This window comes from Scyliorhinus torazame, chromosome 11 (assembly GCF_047496885.1).
Source record: "Scyliorhinus torazame isolate Kashiwa2021f chromosome 11, sScyTor2.1, whole genome shotgun sequence".
Classification (NCBI taxonomy): domain Eukaryota; kingdom Metazoa; phylum Chordata; class Chondrichthyes; order Carcharhiniformes; family Scyliorhinidae; genus Scyliorhinus; species Scyliorhinus torazame.
The window spans coordinates 53,266,310-53,293,814 of NC_092717.1; the positions used below are offsets into that span (position 1 = coordinate 53,266,310).

The following is a 27,505-nucleotide window of genomic DNA, read 5'->3' on the forward strand; positions in this document are numbered from 1 at the left end:
GCTAAATTGCTGCCGTAGTTGGTTCCAGGACTGGAGGGTGGGTATTACCACCGGGCTGCTGGAGTGTTTTTTGAGTGGGGATGGGAGTGCCATCCCCCCCCCCCCCCCCCCCACAATACGAACGCCATGATTAGTTTGTCTAGTGCTTTGAAAATGGCTTTGGGGATGTAGATCGGGTCTGAATAGAAAGAGGTACCTGGGCAGCACGTTCATTTTGATCGTATGGACTCTCCCCGCGAGGGAGAGTGGGAGTGTGTTCCATCTTTGCAGGTCCTTTTTTACTTCCTCTGTCAGACTGGTGAGGTTCCATTTGTGGATCCCTTTCCAGTCATGGGCTATTTGGATCGCCAGGTAGCGGAATTTGTGTCGGGCTTGTTTAAACGGCAGTCCTGTTAGGGCTGCCCCACCTACTTGTGGGTGTACCGGGAAGATCTCGCTTTTGCTCATGTTGAGTTTGTAGCCCGAGAAGGCGCCAAGCTCTTTCAGGAGCGCGATGATTCCGTCCATGCTGCTCTGTGGATCCGAAATGTAGAGGAGCAGGTCATCTGCATAGAGTGAGACTCTGTGCTCTCTGCCTCCCCTTCGTATCCCCCTCCAGCTTTTTGCTGCTCTGAGCGCAATTGCTAGTGTTTCGATCGCAAGAGCGAACAGCAGCGGGGACAGTGGGCATCCTTGTCTGGTGCCCCTGTGCTGCTGGAAGTATCGGGAGTTGGTATTGTTGGTCCGTACACTTGCCATGGGAGCGTTGTATAGGAACTTTACCCAGGAGGTGAACCCTGTTCCAAGCCCGAACTGCTCCAGTACCTCTGAGGTATTTCCATTCGACTCTGTCGAAGGCCTTTTCTGCATCAAGGGAGATGATAACCTCTGGTGTTCTCTCCCCGGAGGGGGTCATTATCACGTTCAGCAGGCGCCTGATGTTCGAGGTAAGCTGTCTACCTTTGACAAAGCCCGTCTGGTCCTCTGCGACCACCTCAGGTACACAGTCTTCTAACCTTTTGGCTAGGATTTTGGCCAGTATTTTGGCATCTGCATTCAGCAGTGAGATGGGTCTGTATGACCCACATTCCGTTGGGTCTTTGTCTTTCTTAGCGAGATTGAGGCCTGTGCTAGCATGGGCGGCAGTGTGCCCCTCGCTAGCGAGTCTGTGAACATCTCCCGCACGTGCGGGGCCAATGCTGTCGCGAATTGTTTGTAGAAGTCCGCCGGGAACCCGTTGGGTCCCGGCGCCTTCCCCACCTGCATGGAGCTAATGCTATTCATGATCTCTCCCAGTGCTAGTGGTGCTTCCAAGCCCCGTTTTTTGCCCTCCCCCACGACTGGAATGTCCAGTCCATCAAGGAACCGTTTCATCGCAGACTCCCCCATTGGGGGCTCTGAGGTGTACAGCCCTTGGTAGAAGGCCTTGAAAGTTTTGTTGATGTTTTCTGGTTCTGTTTCTAGCGTGCCTCTGGTATCCCTGATTTGTGCAATTTCTCTGGTGGCTGCCTGCTTTCTCAGCTGGTGTGCCAACAGGCTGGCTTTGTCTCCATGTTCGTATAGGGTCGCACATGCCTGGCGGAGTTGGTGCACTGCTTTCCTGGTGGAGAGCAGGTCAAAGTTCCTTTGTAGCTCTTTCCTCTCCGCCAGGAGCTCTACGGTCGGGGCCTCGGAGTATTTACGGTCTACCTCCAATATGGAGTCGACCAGCTGCTGCCTAGCCGCCCTTTCCTCCCTATCTCTTCACGCTTTGAAAGCGATAAAGTCCCCTCTTAGTACAGCCTTTAGTGCTTCCCAGAACTTGGAGGGTGAGACCTCCTTGTTCTGGTTGTTCTCTGTGTACTCTGCAATGGCCCGTGATAACCTTTCGTTGAAGGCCTTGTCCGCTAGTAGGGCAACATCCAACCTCCATGTGGGGCGTTGGGCCCTGCCCATCTCCAGCCTCACGTCCATGTAGTGTGGAGCGTGGTCTTATATCACAATTGCGGAATATTCCACCTTGTCTATCCCCGGAAGGAGAATTCCTTCTCCCCCGGGTGGGCGAACCTCCAGGGGTCCACCTCTCCCATCTGCTCCATAAAGTGACTAAGTTCCCTTGCCATGCTTGAGATTTTCCCCGTTTTGGGGTTTGATCTGTCTGTCTTTGGGTCCTGTACACAGTTGAAGCCCCCCCCCCCCTCCCCATGATTAGTCGATGCGTCGCTCTGTCAGGGATTTCTCCCATGGTCTTCTTGATGAAGCTCGTGTCGTCCCAGTTGGGTTCGGACACATTAACTAGTACTACCGGTGCCCCATCCAGGGCCCCGTTGACCATGACATACCGTCCCCCTGGGTCCGTAACCATCTTTGTCGCCCTAAACATCGTCCTCTTGCCGATCAATATCGCCACCCCCGTGGCCCTTGTCCCATAGCAGGAATGGTAGGTTTGTCCCATCCAGCCCTTTCTTACCCGCAGTCGGTCCTGCTCTCTCAGGTGTTTTTCTTGGAGGAAGACTTTGTCGGCCCTCATATTTCTTAGGTGGGTGAGGACTCTGGATCTCTTCACTGGGCCGTTGAGTCCCCTTACGTTCTAGGTGACTATCCTGGAGGGGGGGCATCTGCCCCCTCGCTCCTGTGGGATTAACCATACTTACCTGGTGGATGCGCCCCTGCCCTCCGTGGTTTCCCTTTGTTAGGGGGCTGTCCAGGATGGCCGCTGTCACTGCTCTCTCCATGCGGTCGGGTCCCTGCACTCCAGGGTTTCCCTTTGTCCCGGGGGCACCCGACATGGCCGCCCACTGTGCGTCCGCCATGCAGATAGTCCCCTGCACTCTGGGGTCTCCCTTCACCCAGAGAACATACTGGGTGGGTGCTTGCAGCGATTCCTTGTTTCGAGCCCTTGGTTGTGGCACTTTGTAGCCCTATTCCTTTTCTAGCCCTGTTTGTCCCTCCTTCCCTATGTCCCCCCTCCCCGGTCTCTCCCTCCCTGTGTTCCCCCCCCCCCCCCTCCCAGTCTCTCCCTCCCTGTGTCCCCCCTCCCTCCCGGTCTCTCCCCTTTCCCCCCCTCTCCGTTGTACTCCTCCTTTGTCCCTCTTTCCCCTGTTTCTATCCCAGTTTGCTCTCCCGTCTCTGTTGGGTGGTCCCCCCCCCCCCCCCAACCTGGCACCTTCCTCCCCCCCCCCCCCTGTTGGGGGCGCACTGCGGCCCTGCTTTGTTGCATGCCCCCGGCGCTAGCTTTCCTACTAGTACGGTGCCCCCCTCTCGGGAGTTACTGTCTCGCTTCTCCCCTGCCCGGCCTCTACGGTTTTCTGCCCGCTCTTCCCCTATCCTACCCTGCACTCCTCTTGCTTGCTCTCCCTTCTCCGCTACTCTCGTTCCCTCGTGCTGGGGCCTGGCCTCCCACCTGTAGCGGTCCCTCGGGCAGTGGTTTGTTCTTTGTTCAGGGTGCGCTCGCGGGGGGCCTGGTGTTGACGCCTCCTCCTCCTCTCTTTCCCCCCCCCCCTCTGTCGGCGTGTTGTTGCCCCTTGCCAGGGGCCCCTCATTTCTACCTTCGCTGGTGGCTTTCCAGCCTGTGTTCCTCGACAAACTTGTTTGCTTCAGCAGGGGCTGTAAAGAAGTATTCTCTTTCTTGGTATGTGACCCAGAGTTTCGCTGGGTACAGCATACCAAAATGCACATCACTCTTGTGAAGAGCTGCTTTCGCTATATTAAACTCAGCCCGTCTCCTGGCTAGGTCTGCCCCAATGTCCTCGTAAATTCTAATGGCATGTCCTTCCCATTTGCAGGTTCTGTTTTTCCTGGCCAGCGGAGGATTGTTTCCCTATCTTGGAACCGGTGCAGTTTAGCTATAACTGCTCTCGGGTGTTCCCCTGCTTTGGGCTTCGGGAGCAGCGACCGGTGTGCTCTGTCCATTTCTGGTGGGCTGGAAAAGGCTTTCTTCCCCACTAAGTTGCCCAGCATCTCGGCCACGTATGCCATGGGGTTTCTACCCTCGATCCCCTCTGGTAAGCCCACTATCCTGACATTTTGCCTCCTCGAGCGGTTTTCCTGGTCGTCCACTCTGCCCTTCAGGCTCTCCTGTGTTGTGTCCAGTCTCGCCACCTCCCTCTCCAGGGCCGTGATCCGGTCGCTCACGTCAGTCGCTGCTTTCTCCAGCTCCTTAATGGTCACCTCCTGGGCTTCCAGTTTCTTCCCTTGGGCATCCAATTTCTCCTCTGCTCTGCCCAGGGCCTGCTGCACCTCCGTCAGGGCCTTGGCCATTGCTGCCTGCACTGTGGCCTCTATGTCTGCCCTAGCCTCTGCCTTGTTTACCTGCTGATGTTCCCTCAGCTCATCGGCAAAGGCTGCCTTCCAGTTCCAACTCCCCCCTGGCCCCGGGGGAGACTGCACCTGTCTGCCCAGCTCTTTTTGATGCGGCGATACTTCCGTTCTGCCGCTTTGTTCGCTGATTGGCTAGTCTGAACTGGTTCGCCCATTGGCCCGTCTGCCTTTGGTGCCCCTTTTCCCTCTGCTTTGGCTCCCTTCTGGCATTTTTCCCCTTTTCTCCCCCGCCCCTTTATTTATTTATTGCCGTGCGTTAGGGAGGGGGGGGGGGGGGGGGGGGTGGGGGGGGGGGGGGGGTGGGGCGGGGGGCACTGGATCGCTCCTCTCCTGAGGGCCCAGTCCTCCTGCTCCCGATTTCACGGAAACTGCGGGAGCCTTTTTGCTCTGCTCAAGATTTTGATAGGGAAGGAAAGCAGAAGGATGTGTTAGTAGTTAAACGTGAATAGGGAATTTGAGGAATTTTATAAGAGGTTGTATAGGTCGAAGCGCTGGGGGATGAGTCGGATATGAAGGAATTTTTGGAGGGGCTGGAGTGTCCCACAGTGGAAGAGGAACATAGGGCAGGGTGGAGGAGCCAGTGGGGATTGATTAGGTTCGGACGGTATATGGAAGATGCAAATGGGTAAAGCACTGGGGAATTACAAAGTTTTCAGATAGGCTGGCGCCGCTGTTTGGGGAGATGTTGAAGGACGCAGTAGCTAGGGGGTCGCTTCTGGAGTCAATGGGACAGGCATCTATCTCACTGTTGTTAAAAATGGGTACGGACCGAGTGGAGTGTGGGTCGTATCGGACAATATCCATGTTAAATGTGGATGGCAGCATTCTTGCCAAAGTGTTTTCGTTTAGGTTGGAGGAGTGCCTCCTGCAGGTGGTTGGGGAGGATCAGATGGGGTTTATAAAGGATAGGCAGTTGTCCTCGAAAGTGCGGCGCTTGTTAAACATGGTACTATCCCCAATCGAAAGTGGGGAGCAGGAGGTGGTGGCTGCGCTGGATGCGGAGAATGCATTTGAAGGCCCTTTGCATTTGCGCTGGCGATAGAGCCCTTGGCCATTGCGCTGATAAGCTCGCATAAGTGGAGGGGGGTGGTGGTTGGGGGGAGGGTTGTGTGTGTTTGGAGCATAGGGTGTCCTTGTATGCTGATGACCTTCTGTTGTATATTTCCAACCCGGTTCCCATTGAGGGGGATATAATGGGGCTGCTTAAGCATTTGGGGCTTTTTTGGGATACAGATTGAATTTGGCGAAGAGCCAGTGCTTTCTGGTCTCCCCAACAGGGATGGGAGCCAGCTTGGAGGGACTGCTGTTTCGTGTGGCGACTACTCTCGCAGGTATCTGGGGGTGCAGGTAGCTCAGGATTGGGCCCTGCTCCGTAAATTCAATTTTACGAGATTGGTGGGCAGGGTCAAGGCGGAGGCGGAACAGCCTCCCCCTATCATTGGCAGGGCAGGTGCAGGCGGTAAAGATGAATGTTTTGCCGCGGTTTTTATTCCAGTGTTTACCAGTCTTCTGCGGAAGGCGTTTTTTAATGGGGGTGGAACGATTGATTTTGTCATTTGTCTGGGCAGATAAGGTAGCGAGGATTCAGAAGACGGTGCTTCAGAGAGAGCGACAGTGCGGGGGTTTAGCTCTGCCGAATCTGATGTATTATTATTGGTCGGCGAACGCCGAGAAGGTGCGGGGCTGGGGTAGGGAGCCAGAGGCAATGTGGGTGAGGATGGAGGCAGGCAGGGGGTTGCAGGCACTGGCAACGGCGCCGCTTCCGTTTGTCCAGGGAAATATTTGGGTAGTCCAGTGGTGGTGGCCACGCTGAAGATATGGACGCAATTTTGGCAACATTTCAAGTTGGGGGTGGGGTCGATGCTGATGTAGACCTGAGAGAATCATGTGTTTGAGCTGGCGAGATTGGATGCTAGGTTTTAGGGATGGTGAAATGAAGGACCTATTCTTGGAAGGGTGCTTTGCGAACTTTGGGAAATTGTCGGAGAAGTTTGGGATTCCACAGGGATGGGCAGTGCCTCCAGGTATATGCAGGTGCTGAATTTTGCAAGGAAGATTTTTCCGGTGACACCGCCCTCTTCGTTGTTGGATGGGATGTTGTTGGGAGTGGGGGATCACCTCGGCAATTTATGGGAGGATTCTGGAGGAGGATACGCCGTCGTTAGAGGGGGCCAAGGCCAAGTGGGAGGAGAAGCTGGGGGAGGGGTTGTGGTGTGACGTGTTGCGCAAGGTGAATGCCTCGACTTTGTGTGCGAGACTGGGGTTAATATAGTTAAAGGTGGTGCACAGGATGCACCTGACGATGGTCAAAGATGGGCCGGTTGTTTGAGGGGGTGGAGGATAGCTGCAAGTGGTGTTGGAGAGGTCCGGCCAACCATGTACGTATGTTCTGGTCCTGCTGAAGTTGGAGAAACTTTGGAGGTCTTTTTTCAGCACCATGTTGATGATCTTGTACTTGGACGTGGAGCCCAGTCCCCTGGGGACAATATTTAGGGCGTTAGAACTGCTGGAGCTGCAGACTGGGTGGGAGCAGATGTTTTAGCTTTCGCCTCACTGATTGCTCGTAATCTATTTTTTCTGCACTTTAAAGAGTTGGTTACCGTCAGCTGTTAAGGGGATGGGTTTTGGGAGGGGTTAGGAATGACGGGGGGTTGTTCTTTGAGTCATATGTGGGTTGGTTGGTGGAGTGGGGGGGGGAGGGGTTAGTTTTGTGTTGTTTTGTTTCATGTCTAAAATGTTAAAAATATATGAATATAACGAGTATGCCACCACCATCACAGACTTCATCAGCAAGTGTATAGAAGATTGCCAAAGAAGGCACGAATGTACGTTCCGCACCGGAAAATATGGTTTAATCGGGAGATTCACTGAAGGCCAGATCTGAGGTGTTCAAAACAGGTGACCCTGACCTATACAAGAAGTCTAGGTATGACCTCCGCAAAGCCAGCAGGGATGCCAAGATACAATACCAGACTAAGCTCGAGTCACAGACTAACGACACGGATTCTCATTGGTTGTGGCAAGGCTTAAACAACATAACGGGCTACAAAGCAAAGCCAAGTAGAATCTCCGGCAGCAGCGCACCCCTCCCCAATGAACTCAATGTATTCTATGCTCGGTTCGAGCAGGAAACCAACAAACCGTTGTCAACTGCCCCAGCAGCCTCAAACACACCCACACCTACCGTCACAGCTTCCGAAGTCCGATCGGCCTTCTTGAAGGCAACGGGTCCTGATGGAGTCCCTGGTTGTGCACTCAGATCCTGCACGGACAAATGGCGGGTGTGTTCGCAGACATCTTCAATCTCTTCCTATTCTGTTCCGAGGTTCCCACCTGCTTCAAGAAGACCACCATCATACCGGTGCCAAAGAAGAACCAGGCAATGTGCCTCAATGACTACCGTCCTGTGGCCTTGACATCTATCATTATGAAATGCTTTGAGAGGTTGGTCATGAGACAAATCAACTCCATATTCCTAGAGTCCACTGCAATTCGCATACCACCACAACCGGTCCACAGCAGATACCATCTCTCTGGCCCTACACTCATCCTTGGAGCATCCCGAGAATAAGATCTCTATGTCAGACTCCTATTCATTGACTCCAGCTGTGCCACAACCCCATAATCCCAGCCAAGCTCATATCCAAACTCCGAAACTAGGACTTGGCTCCTCTCTTTGCAACTGGATCCTCGACTTCCTGACCCATAGTCTTCAATACTGGGGCCCGGCAAGGCTGCTTACTTAACCCCCTACCATGCTCCCTATATGTTAATATGTGGCAAAATTTGGCTCCAACTCCATCTGCAAGTTTGCTGATGACATGACTGTAGTGGGTCGGATCTCAAACAATGACGAGTCAGAGTACAAGAGGGAGGTAGAGAACTTAATGGCATGGTGTAACGACAATAATCTCTCACTCAACGTCAGCAAAAAACTAAGGAGCTGGTCATTGACCAGGAAGCGAAGTATCATACACACCCCTGTCTGCATCAATGGCGCTGAGGTGGAGATTGTTGACAGCATCAAATTCCTAGGTGTGCACTTCACCAACAATCTGTCCTGGTCCACCCACATTGACGCTACAATCAAGAAAGCACAACTTCTTCAGGAAGCTCAGGAAATTCAGCATGTCCGCATTGACTCTTAACAATTTTTACAGATGTACAATAGAAAGCACCCTATCTGGCTGCATCACAGCCTGGTATGACAACTGCACAGCCCAAGACCGTAAGATACTACAGAGAGTCGTGAACACAGCCCAGTCCATCACACAAAACCGCCTCCTGCTCTGTCTACACCTCCTGCTGCCTTGGGGAAGTGTCAATAATCATAAACCCCTCCCACCTCTTCCATCGGGCAGGAGATACAAAAATCTGAGAACATGTTCTAACAGTTTCAAAAACAGATCCTTCCCTGCTATTACCAGACTCCTGAATGACCCTCTTATCGACTGAACTGATCTCTTCACACACCTTCCCTACTGAGTAGCACTACACTCCATATGTTTCACCCGATGCCTGTGTCTGTGTATTTATGTATGTAACAATCTATCTGGACTGTACACAGAACAATACTTTTCACTGTACCTTGGTACACGTGACAATCCTACCTCGGTACATGTGACAATAAATAAATCAAATCAAAATGTTTAAAGCTGAGATTGTTATGTTTTTGGTCTCGGAATCAAATGATATGGGGAGTGGGTGGGAAAATGGAGTTGAAACCTAAGACCTGTCTTGATCATTTTGAATGACAGAGCAGGTTCAATATGTAGTATGGTCTGGTATTTCTTATGTTGTGTACTGCATTCATAAATTTATGTATCTATATTATGAAAATGATTTATTTACCTAAATTCTGCTGTTAAAATAATTTTAGTAAAGCTACTTTAGCAGAATATTTATGACTTCACAGTTAAATATTTTTGATATGCAACTTGTTTTTATCCTTAGGACTTTTGCACAGAACTGTAAGAATATTGAAGATTTAAATCTCAATGGTTGCACAAAAATTAATGACAGGTAAGTAAAATGTGTTTACATTTGGGTTAATTTGTTTTCTTAGCAAGGTCAACAACAGTTTGTATTTCTTTTTCTTTTGGCAGCACTTGCATCAGCCTCAGTAAATTCTGCACTAAACTGAAAAACCTGGATCTCACATCTTGTGTATCTATTACAAACAATTCATTGAAGGCTTTGAGGTAATTAATATTTGGCTTTCTTCTTGGATTATTGTTTTTGTATCTTTTAACCATCAGTTGCAATATTCTATTTAATCAGTTTTCATAAAGTGTTAACTTTAAGGATGGCCAACAGGTCCATGGAAATAACTGTATCCCTGGTCTAATTCATTTTGTAAGCTTCCAGTTGTTCATTAGAACAGTCACATTATTGTTGATATGGCTATCCAGATATCAGAAGTAGCTGCATTATTGTAGTATTCAGCCCAAACTACAAAGCTACACTTGATTGAAATCATTGTCCTTTGCTCATTCTGTACGTTTCACTTTTCTTTTAATTTTATTCCACCAAGCTGTCCCCTCCCCTTCTCTACCCCCTTCCCCACCCACATCCCACGATGCAATCTTTTTTTTTAAAGAGTCTTGAATTTTTTTAAAATCAAGGCTCTTCAGTTTAGACTCCCATTTGGCTCTCTACTATCGTTTTAGAGATGGAAACGATGTTTTATTTCTGAAATAAATAATTTTTTGGCTACAGCCAAGATTAGCAGGATCATGCGTTTTATTATATCGGTTGGGGACCGCTCTCCATAAATGAGTTTGCATCATAGACCCACAGAGGAGGAGTAATTATTATGGTATGTGAGGGATTAATTATAAAAATTGTCCGAAACTATCCAAAGTGCAAAATTATCAGTTATTGTTTTTGGTACATAGTTTATGCCAAAAGACCGGCTGAAGGAATTGCTTTATTTAAAACTCCAGCAAACCCAATAGCACTGTTGCAATACAACTGCTGTGGCAAGCATTTGTTGTATCCAAAAGTTTGCATATTGACCTGAATGGTATCACAATTATTGGATGTACCATGGATGATTCACTTGCTTCTGAGTTAGGCACTGTCAGAATTAAATATCACATCAACGCTTACCCCATTTCGAGTTGAGTTTTATCAGCAACCTTGCAAATAGGGCCAAGCTATTTGCTCACCGTGCAATTTTGATGCTGAAACAGGGTGCGCCAATGTCATCCTGCAGGATAATAGCTCCCCTGATTAGATCATTGCTCCCTGTGTATCATGCAAAATCATCAATGGCCCTAAGGCTGTTACTTTAGTCCCAATCTGCCTCTGATTATCCTGGAAGGATAAGGTGTCTCAAAACTTTTAACAACTGATGCAGCCAGCCATTTCACACTGTTACTATGCCATAGCAACACAAAATTGGTATTTTCCACTAACAGAACACTGCAGTCAAACCAAAAAGACGTTCTTCCTATCACACAAATGAGTAATGTGGGAGATCAGCTAGTTTTGCAGTGTGGCTCATTTATGCATACAAGAAGCTTCATGTATTCATGAACAGGGCCCTACCCTTTGCAGGCAGTAGGAGTGTATCCATGCATTGCACTTTTTTCAATTAAATAAAACGTTGGGGGAAAGCCATTGCCTGTTTCAATCCCCGGGGCAATGCTTTCACCAATCAGAGTCCACCTGCCTGGTTTGAATTTGAACAAAAGCTTGGCAGTTCACTGTTCCCTTGTTCATTCTCCATGCCTAAGCCTCTACAAATCAGCACTCTTTTCTCATACAGTGTAGATTGTTGTTCCCTTTGCTACTGTTATTCTTGTGAACTGTCCTCTTAATGAGAGCAAGGCAAAAAGCTAAACAGGATGTCTCTTTTTTTTCAGCAATAGAGTTGTTGAGCAACGACATCTCCACTTAGATATATTCTTTACTTCTTTGTACTTCTATCTCCTTTCCTTCTCCAATTTGCACCCCCTTCTTACTTTTCTCTTTGCTTTTCTTTTCTCTTCTGATTTCTCACTGTTTTTCTGACCCTTCTCCTTTTATGTTTCTACCCATGGTCTGGGAAGATGGAGGTGAAATGAAGCAGCAGCATCAAGACTCAAAATAGTTTAGCGGCAACAACATTGGCAGCCTGAAAATTAAATTTTAGCAGGGAGAGATGGGAGATGGTTGGCAAAAAAAACTGCTATGGGCGCAGCATTCGATTTGAGGGTTGGGTTTTTTCAAAAATTAGTTTACGGAATGTGGGCATTGCTAACTATCCTTGAAAAGGTGATGTGAACTGCCTCCTCAAACTGTTACAGTTCCTGTGGTGTAAGTGGTGTTAGAGAGGGTGTCCCAGGATTTTAACCCAGTGAAAGTACATTTCCAAGCCCGGATGATGAATAGCTTGGAGGGGTACCTCTAGTTGGTGGCATTCCCATGTGTCTGCTGCACTTGTCCATCTAGATGGTAGCGGTTGTAGTTTTAGAAGGTGCTGTCTCAGGAGCCTTGGTGAGTCCTGCAGTGCATCTTCAAAATGGTACAGACTGCTGTTACTGTTTGTCGGTGGTGGAAGGAGTGAAAGTTGGTGGATTAGGTGCCAATCAAGTGGACTGCGTTGTCCAGGATTGTATTGGGCCAGGTGTTTTTGCAGCTGTACTCATCTGGGCAAGTGGAGAGTATTTAATCACACTCCTGACTTGTGCCTTGAAGATGGTGGACAGCCTTTCGGTAGTCAAGAGATGAGCTACTCGCTGCAGGATTCCTAACCACTGACATGCTCAGGCCTCCACAGTATTTCTATGGCTAGTCCAGTTCAGTTTCTGGTCAGTGGTAGCCCTCAGGATGTTGATAGTGGGTGATACCGCGATGGTAATGCCATGGTGCGATGATTACATTCTCTCTTGTTGGAGATGGTCATTGTCTGGCACTTGTGTGGCGCGAATGTTATTTGCATGAATGCTGCATTTGGACATGGACTACTACAGTATCTGAGGAGTTGTGGATGGTGCTGAACATTGTGTAGTCGTCAGCGACTATCCCTCGAGTGGATTCAAGATCGACTCTACAGGCCTTGAAGAAGACATAGTGCTTTCGTTTTAGAAGATATAGGCTGTGATGTTAGACAGCACATTTGCCCATACAAATAACATCACACAATTGTTTTCTTAAAGTGCTCCTATTTAGCTACAAGGCTGCTTGTGGGGAAACACTAAAAACACTGAATTCACAACATTTCCTCCCCCTTTACATCAAAGGCCTCTGACAGCATAAGACCATTAAACATAGGAGCAGAATTGGGCCATTCGGCCCATCATGTCTGCTCCGCCATTCAATCATGGCTGATACATTTCTCATTCCCTTTCTTCTGCCTTCTCCCCATAACCCCTCATCCCTTTATTAATAAAGAACCTATCTTCTCTGTCTTAATGACACTCAGTGAATTGACCTCCACAGCCTTCTGTGGCAATGAGTTCCACAGATTTACCACCCTCTAGCTGAACAAAATCCTCCTCATCTCAGTTTTATAGGATCGTCCCTTCAGTCTGAGGCTGCGCCCTCGGGTTCTAGTTTTTCCTACTCGTGGAAACATCCTTTACACATCCACTCTATCTAGGCCTCTCAGTATCCTGTAAGTTACAGTAAGATTACCACCTCATCCTTCTAAACTCCAATGAGTACAGACCCAGAGTCCTCAACTGCTCCTCATATGGCAAGCTCTTCATTCCAGGATTCATTCTTGTGAACCTCCTCTAGATCCTTTCCAAGGCCAGCACATCCTTAGATACAGGGCCCAAAACTGCTCACAATACTCCAAATGGAGTCCAACCAGAGCCTTATACAACCTTATACAACAAGTACGTCCCTGCTCTTTTATTCTTGCCCTCTCTACCTGAATGCTAACCTTGCATTTGCCTTCCTAACTGCCGACTGAACCTGCACGTCAACCTTAAGAGAATCTTGAACTAGGACTCCTAATTTCTTTTGTGGTTCTGATTTCCTAAACCTTTTCCCATTTAGAAAATAGTCTATGCCTCCATTCTTCCTTCCAAAGTGCATAACCTCACACTTTTCCACATTGTATTCCATCACAATAAACGCAATAAACAGTATGACATTATCAATCAATTAGAAACACCAACAACCACAGTCGATACGTCAGACATTCCGGAGGTCGTCACTCTGTGTGGTTGTCCGTGAACCTCAGGCGTCTGTTTTTTAGTACCTTCTACAGCCGCTTGTGTCTTTTCTTGGTGAGAGTTTAACCGGATTCAACGTAGTGATCTGCGGTTGACTATGTTTGATATGCAGTTGAGGTGCCGTTTTCCCAAATTGGTTCGGTTAGTGTCAGGTTCTCAGGAAGCCCAGGTCGTCTCTTGGCACAGCTGGATTTGGACTGTCTATCAATTCTGCCTCTTGCGGATTGGTTCTTGCCGCCTTCTCCATATTGGTTCGGGTTGTATGGTGTAGGAGACTGGTCCTGCCTGTGCTAAGATGGTGGCAGGAATCCACTTTTCACTTGTGTAATTTCTTGACCCTGGCGAAAAACACAACGTTTCACCTGTTCTCCCACTGTATTACCTGCTGCTATTTCTCGTCAATATCTTTTGTCTTGGGTGGTTTTAGCACATCGAATGCTGCTCATAGTTAACCTTTTAACCATTAGCAACGCTGGAGAAACTTAGTTTGTTGAATGGGGTGTATTCCTGTAGACGAACAGGAATTGACTGAAAAGTTAAGACAAGGAACCTTGTTCTCTGGTTATCTATAGCGAATGTTTCATCGTCTGTATAGAATGTTCTGCCAGCCCATTTGTGGCAGGGTGTAAGGAACAGATTGGATGCGTTGCATTCCGTTCCCCATCAAGTCATTTTTGAGCCCTTGGGATATGAACTGCGGTCCATTATCCAGCGTAAACAAATCTGCTGAAGATCACCCAATCTCTCAATTGTTTTCCCCAATGATGTTGACTTCATGGTGGCAACTTCAGGCCATTTCGAGTGAACGTCAACTAGAATAATAAACAAGTGCCCTTCCAATGGTCTAGTGTAATCACCATGTACCCGTTGCCCAGCCTCTTCTGGCCATTCCCACAGGTGCAACAGAGTTAATGGCAGCAGGTTCTGTACTTTTGCACAAGACAAACACATTGCTGCCGCCTTCTTGATTTCGGCATCTCGCCCCGGCCACCAAAAATACCTCCTAGCTACCTCCTTCATCCTTACAATACCACAGTGGCCTTTGTGTAATTGGTTTAATACACATTTTCTTAATAATGGTAGAATGACGACTGTCCTTCCCCAGAGGAGACAACCTGCCTGTACAGATAACTCCAGTCTTCTGGTGGAATATGGCTTAAACTCAGGGTTTCCTTCTGAGATCTTGCCTCGAAGCACCATGTCCATAATCTCTGACAGTATTGGATCATTTCTGGTATACTTCTTCATCTGTCTTACCATTACAGGAGTGTTATCTACTGTGGAAAATGTTTTCACATGACTTGCTTAATGACAGACTATTTGATAAGGGTAGTCAGGCAAGTCCAATTATAATAATCTTTATTTGTGCTCCATGATAGTTTGACTGATGATACTTGATCGTGTATATGTGTGCTGACAAGATCAATGCCCACCTCTGCATTCTGCTGACTGCCAGTAATAAAATCCTGCTATGAGGTCCAAAAATTGTTGTTAGTGAATGATGGGAAGTCAATAAAGTGAATTTCATCCTATACAGGAATTGGTAGAACCATTTTATGCCAAAAATGATTCCTAGGGCTTCTTTCCCTATCTGCACAAAATTGCTTTTGGCTTTATTTATGGTTCACGATGCAAAGTTTATGGGCATTATGTGGGAAACCGCCACCCCAACCCCATAATGTGATGCGTCGCATGCCAGTTGTTGGGGTAAATTTGGATCAAAATGTGTCAGGAATTCTGACTTGATTTGGGCCTCTTTGGCTTGCACAGATGTTCTCTCACATTAATTCTCCCATTTCCACTTTCTTTTGACACAGTAGATTGTGCAAGGGTTTTAGAATAGTCTCCAGATTATGGACAAACCTTCTGTAGAATAGTAAACCGAAGAACGATCGATGTTGGTTGACATTTTTAAATGCGGGTGCGTTGATCATGGCTTTGACTTTCGAAGATGACTTATGTCCCTTGGTGTCGATGACATGACCCAGATATTTAATTGAAGATTGGGCAAATTCACTTTTGTCTTTTTGGATTCTTAATCCATAATCTTATAATCTCTGGAATGTAGCATCTAGGTTGCGGAGGTGTTCTCCCTCATTCTTCTCAGTAACCGAGATGTCATCCAGGTAATACTGGACTCTGTCTAATCCGCTTAAAGATTTGGTTCATAGCTTGTTGGAACATCGCTGGTGCTAAAGTGATGCCAAATGGTAATCTTTGCATCGAAATAACCCTTTGTGTGTCACAACCGCCAGTAACTGTTGTGAATCCTGATCCACGTTCATTTGAAGATGTGCTTGACTGAGGTTGATTTTACTGAAGTGTTGACCTCCAACCAACCCAGCGAATAGGTCATCAATCTAGGGCAGAGAGTACTGCTCTGCATTCCAGTACAGGATTAATAGTGGCTTTAAAATAGCCACAAATGCATTCCGGTCTGTCTTTTTTATCGCGGGTAGGATTCGCATAGCCCAAGCACTCATGTTAACTAGTTCAAGGACTCCCATTCTGACCAGCCTGACTAATTCTGCCTCTACCTTGGGTCCGATTGCATTTGGCACTGACCTAGCCTATAAGCATCTCGCCTGACTGTCTTCCTTTATCTTCAGCTTTATAGAGAAATCCTTCAAGCTTCCTAGCTCACTGTTGAAGAGAGTGGCTTGTTTCTTCAAGATTTTGGATCGGCCTGATTTGGAATCTGTCATGAGATTTCTCTCAGCCCAATTTAATCTGACTTTCTTCAGTCAAGTTCTTCCCATTAGTGCCAGATAGTTTTCTTTGACTATATGCAAGGACAAATCTGCCACCTGTCCATTTAATTACACTGTTACATTAATACGGCACCTCAGCCGAACCACTTCTCCAGTGTATGTTTTTAACACTATCTTCAAAGGTTGCAGAGCAATATGTCGGAGCTTTTCTTGATAAACAGTCTCTGGCAAGACTGCTGTCCCAGTGTCTACCTCCATCTTCACCGCTGACCGTCCAGTAATAGAGTGGCACAATATTGGTCTGTTTCACCAGCAAATAGCTAATTTTAATGACAGTTCATCTTCAGACTGTGAATAGAGTTTCTTCTCGTGTCCTTTTTGTACCACATGGACACTTTTCCCTTGAGCTTCAGCTTGCCATTTGTTTTATTCGGCTCTTGCCGTCTGCAATTCTTTGCCTGAAGTTGTTTCTTTTTCCAACAAACATGTGCAGTATGGCCCTTTCTGCCACAATTTCTGCACAGGATGTCTTTGCACCAACCGCAGTTTTTGACACATATGGCAAGTGCGTGTCTGTGTTTGCGTTCGGGGTTCAGCCGACATCTTGTGAATTCTTGTGCTTGAACTCAACTGTTGAGCTGCTAATTCCATGGATACAGAAACTTCCAAAGCTTTCTTAAGGTCAGGTTGCTTTTGATTAACACCCATTTTTGAATAACTTAGCTCTTTAAACCACAGACTAATCTGTCTCTGATGGTATCGTTTAACATGTCCCTGAATTCGCAGTGTTCAGTCAGTCTGTTCAGGGTAGCCACAAACTTTGTAATTGGTTGACCTTCTTGGTTGCGTTTATGAAACCTTAAAAAATTTTTTTTAGAGTACCCAATTATTTTTTTTTTCCCAATTAAGGGACAATTTAGCAGGGCTAATCCACCTACCCAGCACATCTTTGGGTTGTGGGGGTGAGACCCAAACAGACACTGGGAGGATGTGCAAACTCCACACAGTGACCGGGGGCCGGGATTGAGCCCGGGTCCTCAGCGCCGTGAGGCAGCAGTGCTAACTACTGCGCCACCGTGTGACCCTTGTGAAACCTAAACCTTTCTGCAGTGACTAAGGTTTTGGTGAATAGTGACCCTGCAAAATTTCCACTATTTCTTTGTATGTTTTTGTGTTTTGCTTTTCCAGCTGTACCAGCCTCCTAAGGAGCCTGCCCCCCCCCAATTGTTCTGCATACGAACTCCATCACCATTTTTATCTATGGAAGGACTGGTGTGTGCACACCGTGTCACTAATTTTTAGCACTGCCTTGTTTCCTTTCTCTCCAAAACAAGGCACGACCTGAGCTCAGCCTGTTTCCTTTTGTGTTTGGAACATCCCCAGCTCTGAATTTATTGTTGCTGGGTACTTGCTACTCACAACTACTGAGTTTATTTCGGAAAGAGCAGGTGGCGAGCTTCTCTCCAAGGTTGTGTCCTTTGGATTTTTCGATGATTTTCCGGTTCCTCCAGTGGCTCTCACCATCGCCAGGTTTCATGTGGCAATGATTTCAATTATTTATGCCTCTTCGGGTGCCGACAAATGCTCTTCGCCTACCTTATCTCCAGGTTTTATGTGGTGGGTTCAAGACTATTTGTCTGCAGGCCTTAGAGGTTCAACCAAAACGTAGAGCTTTATTTAGAAGTTGTTAACACTACAGGCACGATGTCACATCACGCAGTCATTCTCTTAAAGTGCTCCTGCTCAGCTACAAGGCTGCTTGTGAGGAAACACTAAAAACACTATGAATGCCCAACAATCCCCACTTCTGCTTGTCTGGATTTGGTGGGTGGCACTGTTAGGCAAGGTTGATGAAGCAGCTTGGGAGAGACAGAACTAAGTGATTCCACAACCAATGGATCAGATCAAGGCTCCACAGTACTGCTACATTCGTTTGTGATGATGGTGGACAGTTGAAACAGTTAACTGGAGGAAGAGGCTCCACAAATATCCCCATCTTCAATGATGGGGGAACCCAGTACATCAGTGCAAAAGAAAAAGCTGAAGCATTTGCAGCCATCTTTATCTAGAAGAATAGAGTGGATGATCCACCCCTGCTTCCCCCTGAGGGCCCCACCATCACAGATGTCAGTCTTCAGTCAAACTTTGAATTACTCCATATGATATCAACAAGCCAGTCAAGGCACTGGATGTTGCAAAGGCTATGGGCCTTGACAACATTCTGCCAATAGTATTGAAAACCTGTGCCCCAGATCTAGCTGTGGCTCCACCAAGCCAATCCAGTAGGGTTACAAAACTGGCACCTATCTGACAAGAGTTGAACTCCAGAGGTGAGAGTGACTGTCCTTGACAGCAGGGCAGCATTTGACTAAAGGTAGCACTCCGTGCCCTAGCAAAACTGAAGTCAATGGGAATCGGGGGCTGGGGAATTCTCCACTGTTTGGAGTCATCCCTAGAAAAAAGGAAGGTGGTTGTGGTAGGTAGTGAACTATCATCTTGCTGCAAGGGTTCCTCAGGGTTGTTAGTGTCCTCTGCCCAACCATCTTCAGCTACTTCATCGATAAAGTAGCACAGGATAGACGGAGCTAAGGGATCCCACATCCAATAGATCAGATCAAAGTTCTGAAGTTGTGCTGCATTCTATCATTAAAGTTGGTGGACAATTAACTACTAACCAGAGAAGGAGGCTCCATCATAAAGTAAGAAGTGTGAATGTTTTTGCTGATGATTACTTTTGTGATGATTGCTCATTGTTCAGTACCATGCAAAACTCCTGAGATACAAAGCAATCTGTGTCTATATGTAGCAAGACCTGAACAATGTTCAGGCTTGGGCTGATAAGTGGCAAGTAACAGTCAAGCCACATAAACGCCAGGCAACGACCATCTCCATCAAGAGAGAATCCAATCATCTTCTTTTGACATTCAATGGCATTACCATTGCTGAATCCACCACTATTAACTTCCTGGAGGTTACCATTGACCAGAAACTGAACAGGACCACCATATAAATACTGTGACTACAAGAACAGATCAGTGGTTGGGAATTTTATTGTGAGTAACTCATCTTCTGACTCCCAAAAGCCTGTCGATCATCTACTGTGCACAAATCAATGTAGTGGAACACTCTCCTCTTGCCTGGATGAGTGCAGTTTCGACATGAGTGAAGTTCTTCACCCATCCAGGCCAAAGTAACCTGCTTGACTGGTACCCCATCCACCACCTTAAATACTCTCTCCACCATCAATTGCACCGTGGCAGCAATGTGTATTCACTACAAGATGCACTGCAGTAACTCACCAAGCCTACTTTGACAGCACCTTCCAAACCTATGACCTTTACCTAGAAATAGCAACCTGTGTTAACTCCTTGCATTATAATGCTGCAGGTCAGAACTGGGGGGAGGCAAACAACACAGTTGGAAATGAAAACTGCACATCAGCCCGGTACTCCTGCTGAGAGAGCCAACTGTGCTGTCTAATTGTTACTTTTATTCTTCACTGACAGATCAGCTGTTTTCTGCTGGCAGGTGGTTCTTCAGTCAGGAGCTGTAGGATAGGCCTTTTCAAATCTTAAAGTGGGCCAGACTTGGCTCTCAGGCCTGGAGTGTGAGCACCCCAGAGCAGTGTCTTTCAAGTGGAGGAGGTAAAGGTAAATAGCAAGCAGAGAGCAATTTCTGTATCATTAAAAGATATGTTTTCACATTCCTATTCAATAAAAATGCTCCTTTTATTGATCAGGGAGTGCGGAACTGCAAATAATTTGTATTTAAGACACAGCAAAAAGAGCTTGTTTTGTATTCATTTTTTTAGTCCTGAAACAACAAATTATGTTTTTCACATTCTTTATGATCTCAATTTGACAGGTTTGAACATTTTATTTAATACTAATGAAGCTGATAAATGATGGCAGTATAGTTTATTTTAATGTTTTTCCATACATGCATAATTTAAAAACCATAATGAGCATGTCTTTTACATAATTAAATGCTGGCATTTAAAGTGCCCATTAATCATCATTGTCCACAAGCTCTTGTTTCAGTGTTCGATAGTTGGCCTTTGATTTTGATGCTGTAAACAATTGTCTGCAGACTCATCAATTTTATATTCTATCCAAATTAATGGAAAACTTTGACATCAACTAGTAATTTTAGACTTTTCTAATCCTGTGATTAACAATCTCTGAAGAAAAGCTGATTATAAAGCCGAGCTGATGAAGGGCTGCTTCGTTATTTGTGTAGTTATGCTGAAACATAAATGAGTGTTCAAATTTAGACTATGACTGTATATCCAGTATACATTCAAAAATACTTTACCGCAAATCTTTATATTAGTACTGGCTGGGCTTGATTATGTTATTATGATTCATCCTGTGGGCTCCTCATGTGGTGAACACTTGCAATGTGGACAAAAGCCTGGGGAGATGAGAAATGGCCCATAATTGTGTGCCCACTGGTGACCAATCTGTCGACATTCCCTGCCACTATATATATTGCCAGTGGTCCAAGATGGGCGTCCCTCCCATTGCCTGAACCCGCCATGTCGCCATCCCTCTCATGGTCTTCTGTCACCCTTGCTCCATGGCCGCCCTCCCCTCCTGCTCAATTGGCTACCCCTCTTCCAACTCCATGGCCAGCTGTCTTCCTGGCTGCCCTTCCATCACTGTGCTATCTGCTGTAGCTTTCTCTGCCGTCTGCTCTCCCCATTGCGCCACCTTCCTCTGTAGCTCGCTCTGCTATCTGCTCTCCCCATTGCTCCGCCTTCCGCTGTAGTTAGCTCTGCCATCTGCCCTTCCCATTGCTCTGCTGTCACTGTCGCTTGCTCTGCTGCCTGTACTATCCATCGCTCTGCCATCTGTTCTACCCATCACTCAGCTGCCTTCCCCATTGGTCCACTGTAGCTCGCTCTGCCGTCTGTCCTCCCCATCGCTCCGCTGTAGCTCGTACTGCCATCTGACCTCCCCATTGTTGTGCTGTCTGCTCTACCCATCGTTCAGCCGCCTGCCGTGGTTCGCTCTTCCCATCGCTCAGTCATTGCTCGATCAGCCATCGCTCTGCCATTCACTGTAGCTTTCTCTGTCATTTGCTGTCCCCATTGCTCAATCAGTGCTAATGCTGGCATCTGCTCCACCTATCACGCTGCCGTCCACTATAAATCACACCACAGTCTGCACCCCATTGCTCAGTCATTGCTCGCTCCATCGCTTGCTCTAACCATTGGGCTGCCATCCCCCATATTGCGCTCTGCTGTCTGCTTTACCCATCATTCTGCCATTCACTAACTCCCGCTGCCATCTGCTCCCTATTGTTCAGTCATTGCTCACTCCGCTGTCTGCTCTTGTCCTGACCTGGAAGTTTGAAAACTTACTTTCCCGTTGTTTACAGTTTGTCCAATGAGAGACTGGTTGGTGTTCGGCTCACTAGTGGACCAAGGCTTTTTACCTTTACTGCTACCATTGCCACCCTCTGTCTTTTGTTCCATGACATCTCTGTAATTAAATTTCTCTGCCTACCTATCCCTAACCTGCCCTTTGTGCTCCACACTTTTTCAAAACATAAAACCCATCATATTTCTGCATATCTTCAGTTCTGAAGAAAAGTAATATTGCACCTCAATCATTGAAATATCTTTAATGAGAGGCCATAGATACAAATCCAAACTTCGATCTAGAACAAGAAGCAGCAGAAACATTTTACACCGTTGAAGCTGGGTGATTCACTTCCAGGGTGAGGGAAAAAACTGACAACCATTCAAGATTTGATTGGATGAGTGATTGAGGGAAAAGGTAGTGAAGGCATGTAGGAACTGTGATTTAACAAATATATATTTCTGTAGCTTCCTGAGTCACTGGTGAGCCAGATATTTGTTGCCCTGTTGATGATTTCAAATTCGTAGCTTGCTAGGTCACTTCAAAGGACAATTGTGTGAACCATATAAATGTGGGACCAGAACCACACAGCAGCCATACCAGATAAGGGCAGCATGTTTTCTTCTCTGAAAGATATTAATTAAGTAGTTGTGTTTTTAAATGACAATCTAACTGTTTTGTGATTCAAGCATTTTAAATGTGAGTCGGACTATTTGCTTGTGTGCAGCATAAATGCTGATATAGACTAGTTGAGCTCAGTGACCCTGTTTCCAGATTCTAACTTTTGTATTTTTGTGTAAGGCTGCAATTGTAAATAAAAATAGCAGAAACTCCTGATATACCACATATTAATGATTTTCATGAACCCTGTCAGAGTTGCATATTTGCATAATTGTACAACTAAACACACACCTTGTTTAAATGTGATGCCTACTATTAGTAAGATGTCAAATGCCAACCAGTGGAGGATTTGATTTGAATTTGATTTGATTTATTATTGTCACATGCATTAGTATGCAGTGAAAAGTGTTGTTTTTTGCATGCTGTACATACAACGCATACTGTACATGGGGAAGGAAGGAGAGACTACAGAATGTAATGTTACAGTCATAACTAGGATGTCGAGAAAAGATCAACTTAATATGAGGTAGGTCCATTCAAAAGTCTGATGGCAGCAGGGAAGAAGCTGTTCTTGAGTCGGTTGGTACGTGACCTCAAACTTTTGTATCTTTTTCCTGATGGAAGAAGGTGGAAGAGAGTATGTCCAGGGTGCATGGGGTCCTTAATTATGCTGGTTACCTTTCCGAGGCAGCAGGAATTATAGACAGAGTCAATGGTGGGAGGCTGGTTTGCTTGATGGACTGGGCTACATTCATGACCTCTTGTAGTTTCCTGCGGTCTTAAGCAGAGCAGGAATCACACCAAGCTGTGATATAACCAGAAAGAATGCTTTCAATGGTGCATCTGTAAAAGTTGGTGAGAATCGTAGTTGACATGCCAAATTTCCTTCGTCTTCTGAGAAAGTAGTCGTTGGTGGGCTTTCTTAACTATAATATCGGCGTGGGGAGACCAGGACAGGTTGTTGGTAATCTGGACACCTAAAAACTTGAAGCTCTCGACCCTTTCTACTTCGTTCCCATTGATGTTGATAGGGACATGTTCTCCTCTACGCTTCCTGAAGTCGATGACAATCTCCTTTGTTTTGTTGATATTGAGGGAGAGATTATTGTTGTCGCCAGATTCTCTATCTGTAATCGAATCATGACATTTGGCCACATTCTTCCTTTTTATGTATGTATAATAAAACAACTATTTTCCCTCTAATCATTTCCTCAAATTTCTAGGTAGGATACCAGCAACATTGCTGCATTCACAGTCAGTTATCGCACTTAAACCCAACTACTTCAGGAATTTACCTGTCTTTTTCATTACATTGCACTATAGGGATCCCAAAAATATTGTCCTTGTATTTTGAGTCAGAGTACTTTCAGAAGAGAAGCCTTATAAAATGGCTGCATACGGCATTCATACAAGTCTATTGAGCAATCTTCCATATTGGTTGGCAGGTTTCCTAATTAGTCTGACGACTTGCCTTATTGTGCCATAGTTTCCCTAATTCCATTATATCAGTGCAACAGTGAGTTCCATAATTCTATTGTATTCTAAGATTCTAAGCATTTAATCTACAGTTCCAGATTATTAATGGGCCAAATCTGGTGCGAGATTTCTTTAGTAGTGATTTGTGGATGGGTTACTTTTTCCTTGTCTAACAAGTGTGTGGTAAGAATATAGGAACTGGAGTATGCCATTCAGGGGAATGACCTCTCAGGGGAAAGCAGCATCAGCCAAATTTGTTGCACTAAAGTTGGTTCTGTTGCAGAGGGAAGGAGTAAAATGTGTAGGAATGCAATAGTTTTGGGGATTCAACTGTAAGCGGAATAGATAGGCGTTTCTGTGGCCACGAACAAGACTCTGGGATGGTATGTTGCCTCCCTGGTGCTCGTGTCAAGGATGTCTTGGAGTAGTTGCATGACATTCTGGAGGGGGAGGGTGAACAGCCAGTGGTTGTGGTACACATTGGTACCATTGACATAGGTTAAAAAAAGTGATGAGGTCCAAAAAGCAGACTGTAGGGAGTTAGGAAGAAAGTTGTGAAGTCTGACTTCAAAGGTCCTGATCTCAGGATTACTACCAGTGCCACATGCTGGTCAGAGTAGAAACAGCAGGATATATCGGATGATACCTATCTGAATGGACAATAAGGGAATAGTGTAGATAGGCTTTAGAGTGGTTTCACAGGTCGGCGCAACATCGAGGGCCAAAGGGCCTGTACTGCGCTGTAATGTTCTATGTTCCATGAAGAGCTGGTGTGAGGGGAGGGTTTCAGATTCCTTGAGCATTGGGACCGGTTCAGGGAGAGGTGGGACCAGTATAAACTGGATGGATTACACCTGGGTAGGACCAAGACTAATGTCCTAGGGGGTGTATTTGCTGGCTGGTTGGGGAGGGTTTAAATTAAAATGGTAGGAGGATGGGAACCTATGCAAGGAGTTAGAGGAGGAGGAAACAAGGACAAATACAAAAGATAGAAAGGGGAATAAGAAAAGTGATGGGCAGAGAAACCAAGGGTCAAGTGAAAAATATTAGGAGTGAGACAAGTAATGTTAAAAAGACAAGCTTAAAAGCTTTTTGCCTAAACGCACGGAGCATTTGCAAAAAAGCGGATGAACTAATCACGCAAGTAGACATAAACAGGTACGATATAATCGGGATTACAAATACATGGCAGGGTGACTAGGGATGGGAACTGAATGGCCAGGGCTATTCGGTATTTAGGAAAGACAGACAAAAAGGAAAAGGCGGTGGGATTGCAATGTTGGTCAAAGAGGAAATTAATACAATAGTGAGGGAGGATATTAGCTCTGACAATGTGGAATCTGTATGGGCAGGTCTGAGAAACACCAAGGGGCAAAAAAACATTAATGGGCATCGTGTAAAGACCCCAAACTGCAATGGTGATGTTGGTAATGGCATTAAACAGGAAATTAGAGACGAATGCGATCAAGGAACATCTGTAATTATGGGTGATTTTAATCTGCATATAGATTTGGCAAATCAAGTTAGTCACAATGCCGTACAAGAGGAATTCCTGGACTGTATATGGGATAGTGTTCTGGACCAATACATGAGGAACCAACTAGAGAGCAGGCCATCTTAGACTGGGCACTGTATATTGAGAACGGAATCATTTGCAATCTAGTTGTGCGAGACCCCTTGTGAATGAGTGACCATAATATGATAGAATCTTTCATCAAGATGGAGAGTGAAATAGTTGATTCTGAGACTAGGGTCCTGGATCTTAACGCAATAAACTACAATGATATGAGGCATGAGTTTGCTTTGATCGAATGGGAAACGTTACTTAAAGGGATGACAGTGAATAGGCAATGGCAAACTTTCAAGGACATATGGGGGAACTGCAACAATTGTTTATTCCAGTCTGGCACAAAAGTAAAATGGGAAAGGTGGCCAATCCGTGGCTTACAAGGGAAATTAGAGATAGAATTCGATCCAAGGAAGAAGCATACAAATTGGCCAGGAAAAACAACATGTCTGAAGATTGGGAGCAGCTTAGAATTCAGCACAGAAGGACCAAGGGATTGATTAAAAAAGGGAAAATATCTCTTCTTTGAGGAGGGTTTCCTGAGCTGGAGGCATTGGAGGAGGAGTTTGAGTTGCTGGGTGGGAACGGATTTCGGTACCTGCAGGTAAGAGATTTTGTTCGGAGGCAAGTTCCAAGCTTTCCGCGCCTCCCCCTGAGGGGACTACAGGATAAGGTGTTGTCAAAAACGGGAGTTGGGGAGAGGAGGGTCTCGGAGATATACAAGGAATTGATGGAGTGGGAAGGGGTCCCAATCGGGGAATGAAGAGGACGTAATGGAAGAGTTGGGAGGGGAGTTTGAAGTCGGAAAAAGGCCTTGAGGAGGGTTAATTCATCCTCGTCGTGTGCCAGGCTTAGCCTGATCCAGTTCAAGGTGGTTCATAGGACTCATATGACTGTGGCCCGGATGAGTAGGTTTTTTGAGGAAGTGAATGATGGGTGCGGATGCTGTGGGGGAAGCCCGGCGAATCATGTGCATATGTTCTGGGCGTGTCCGAAGTTGAGGGGATTCTGGCAGGGATTTGCGGACGTCATGTCAGAGGTCCTGGAAGGGAGGGTGACTCCGAGTCCGGAAATGGCAATATTTGGTGTATCGGAAGATCCGGAGGCCCGGGGGGGGGAGGGAGGCCGATGTCCTGACCTTCTCCTCCCTGGTGGCCCGGAGACGGATTTTGCTGGGGTGGAGGGACTCGGAGCCTCCAAAGTCAGACGTATGGGTTAGCGACATGGCTGGGTTTCTCAGTCTGGAAAAAATTAAGTTCGCCTTGAGAGGTTCAACCCAGGGGTTCGCCTGGTGGCAGCCGTTCATCAACTTCTTTAAGGAAAATTGAACGTCAGCAGTAAGTGGCCGGGGTGGGGGGGGGGGGGGGCGGTGGGAGAAAAAATGGGAGGCATGGTAGTGTAAGACAAGGACAGGGAGCTTAATATATGGGTAATCAGGAGATAGGGCAGGGGGTGCAGTAGGGTATGTTATTCTAATGTTGTTGCATGTGTCGGCCCGCTCGGTTGTTTAAGAAATGTTAAATTGTTAAAACTGTGAAAATTACAAATGCTTCAATAAAATATTTTCTAAAAATAAAGAAAGGGAAAATAGAGTACGAACGTAAGCTTGCAGGGAACATAAAAATTGACTGTAAAAGTTTCTATAGGTACGTGAAGAGAAAAAGATTGGTGAAGACAAGTGTCTTTCAGTCAGAAACGGGAATGTATAATAGGGGACAAAGAAATGGCTAAACAACTAAACACATACTTTGGTTCTGTCTTCAGAAATGAGGACACAAATCAGATACCAGAAATGATGGAGAATGCAGGGTTTGGTGAGAGGGAAGAACTGAAGGAGATCAATGTTAGTAGAGAAATGATGTTGAGAAAATTGATGGGATTGAAGGATGATTAATCCCCAAGGCTTGATAATCTACATCCCGGAGTACTTAAGGAAGTGGCTTTCAAAATAGTAGATGCTTGGTGGTCATCTTCCAGGATTCTATAGACTCTGGAACTATTCCTTCAGATTGAAGGGTAGCTAATGTAACTCCACTATTTAAAACGGGAGTGTGGTAGTCTGTGTAGAGGTATTACGGTCACTGCGGCCCCGGGAATCTCTCACTCACTCGATCGCTGTCTGTGTGAGATGCCGGCCTGAGGGAAGCACTTCAACAAAAAAGCAAACTCGGGCAATAGCTGGATTTATTTATCCCCTTCCCTTTGAGGCCTCGATGAGCGGGTTCGGGCCTTGCCGCCGTTTAATCCCAATCAGCTCCGGTTAAAAGCGCTTTGTCGTCTGATCTCTCTCCTGACGGAAGGGGGGGTTGGTTGGGG

General features: G+C 46.4%; 1 protein-coding gene across 4 annotated transcripts in view; it reads left to right on the forward strand.

Annotated features, from left to right (window-relative positions):
- Positions 1-27,505, forward strand: part of fbxl2 (F-box and leucine-rich repeat protein 2) — a 355,919-nt gene that overhangs the window by 176,186 nt on the left and 152,228 nt on the right. For all 4 annotated transcript variants that reach the window (XM_072467255.1, XM_072467254.1, XM_072467253.1 and 1 more), the window contains 2 exons: positions 9,232-9,300; positions 9,384-9,479. In XM_072467255.1, the coding sequence (XP_072323356.1) occupies positions 9,232-9,300; positions 9,384-9,479 (165 nt within the window). The remainder of the gene's footprint in view (positions 1-9,231; positions 9,301-9,383; positions 9,480-27,505) is intronic.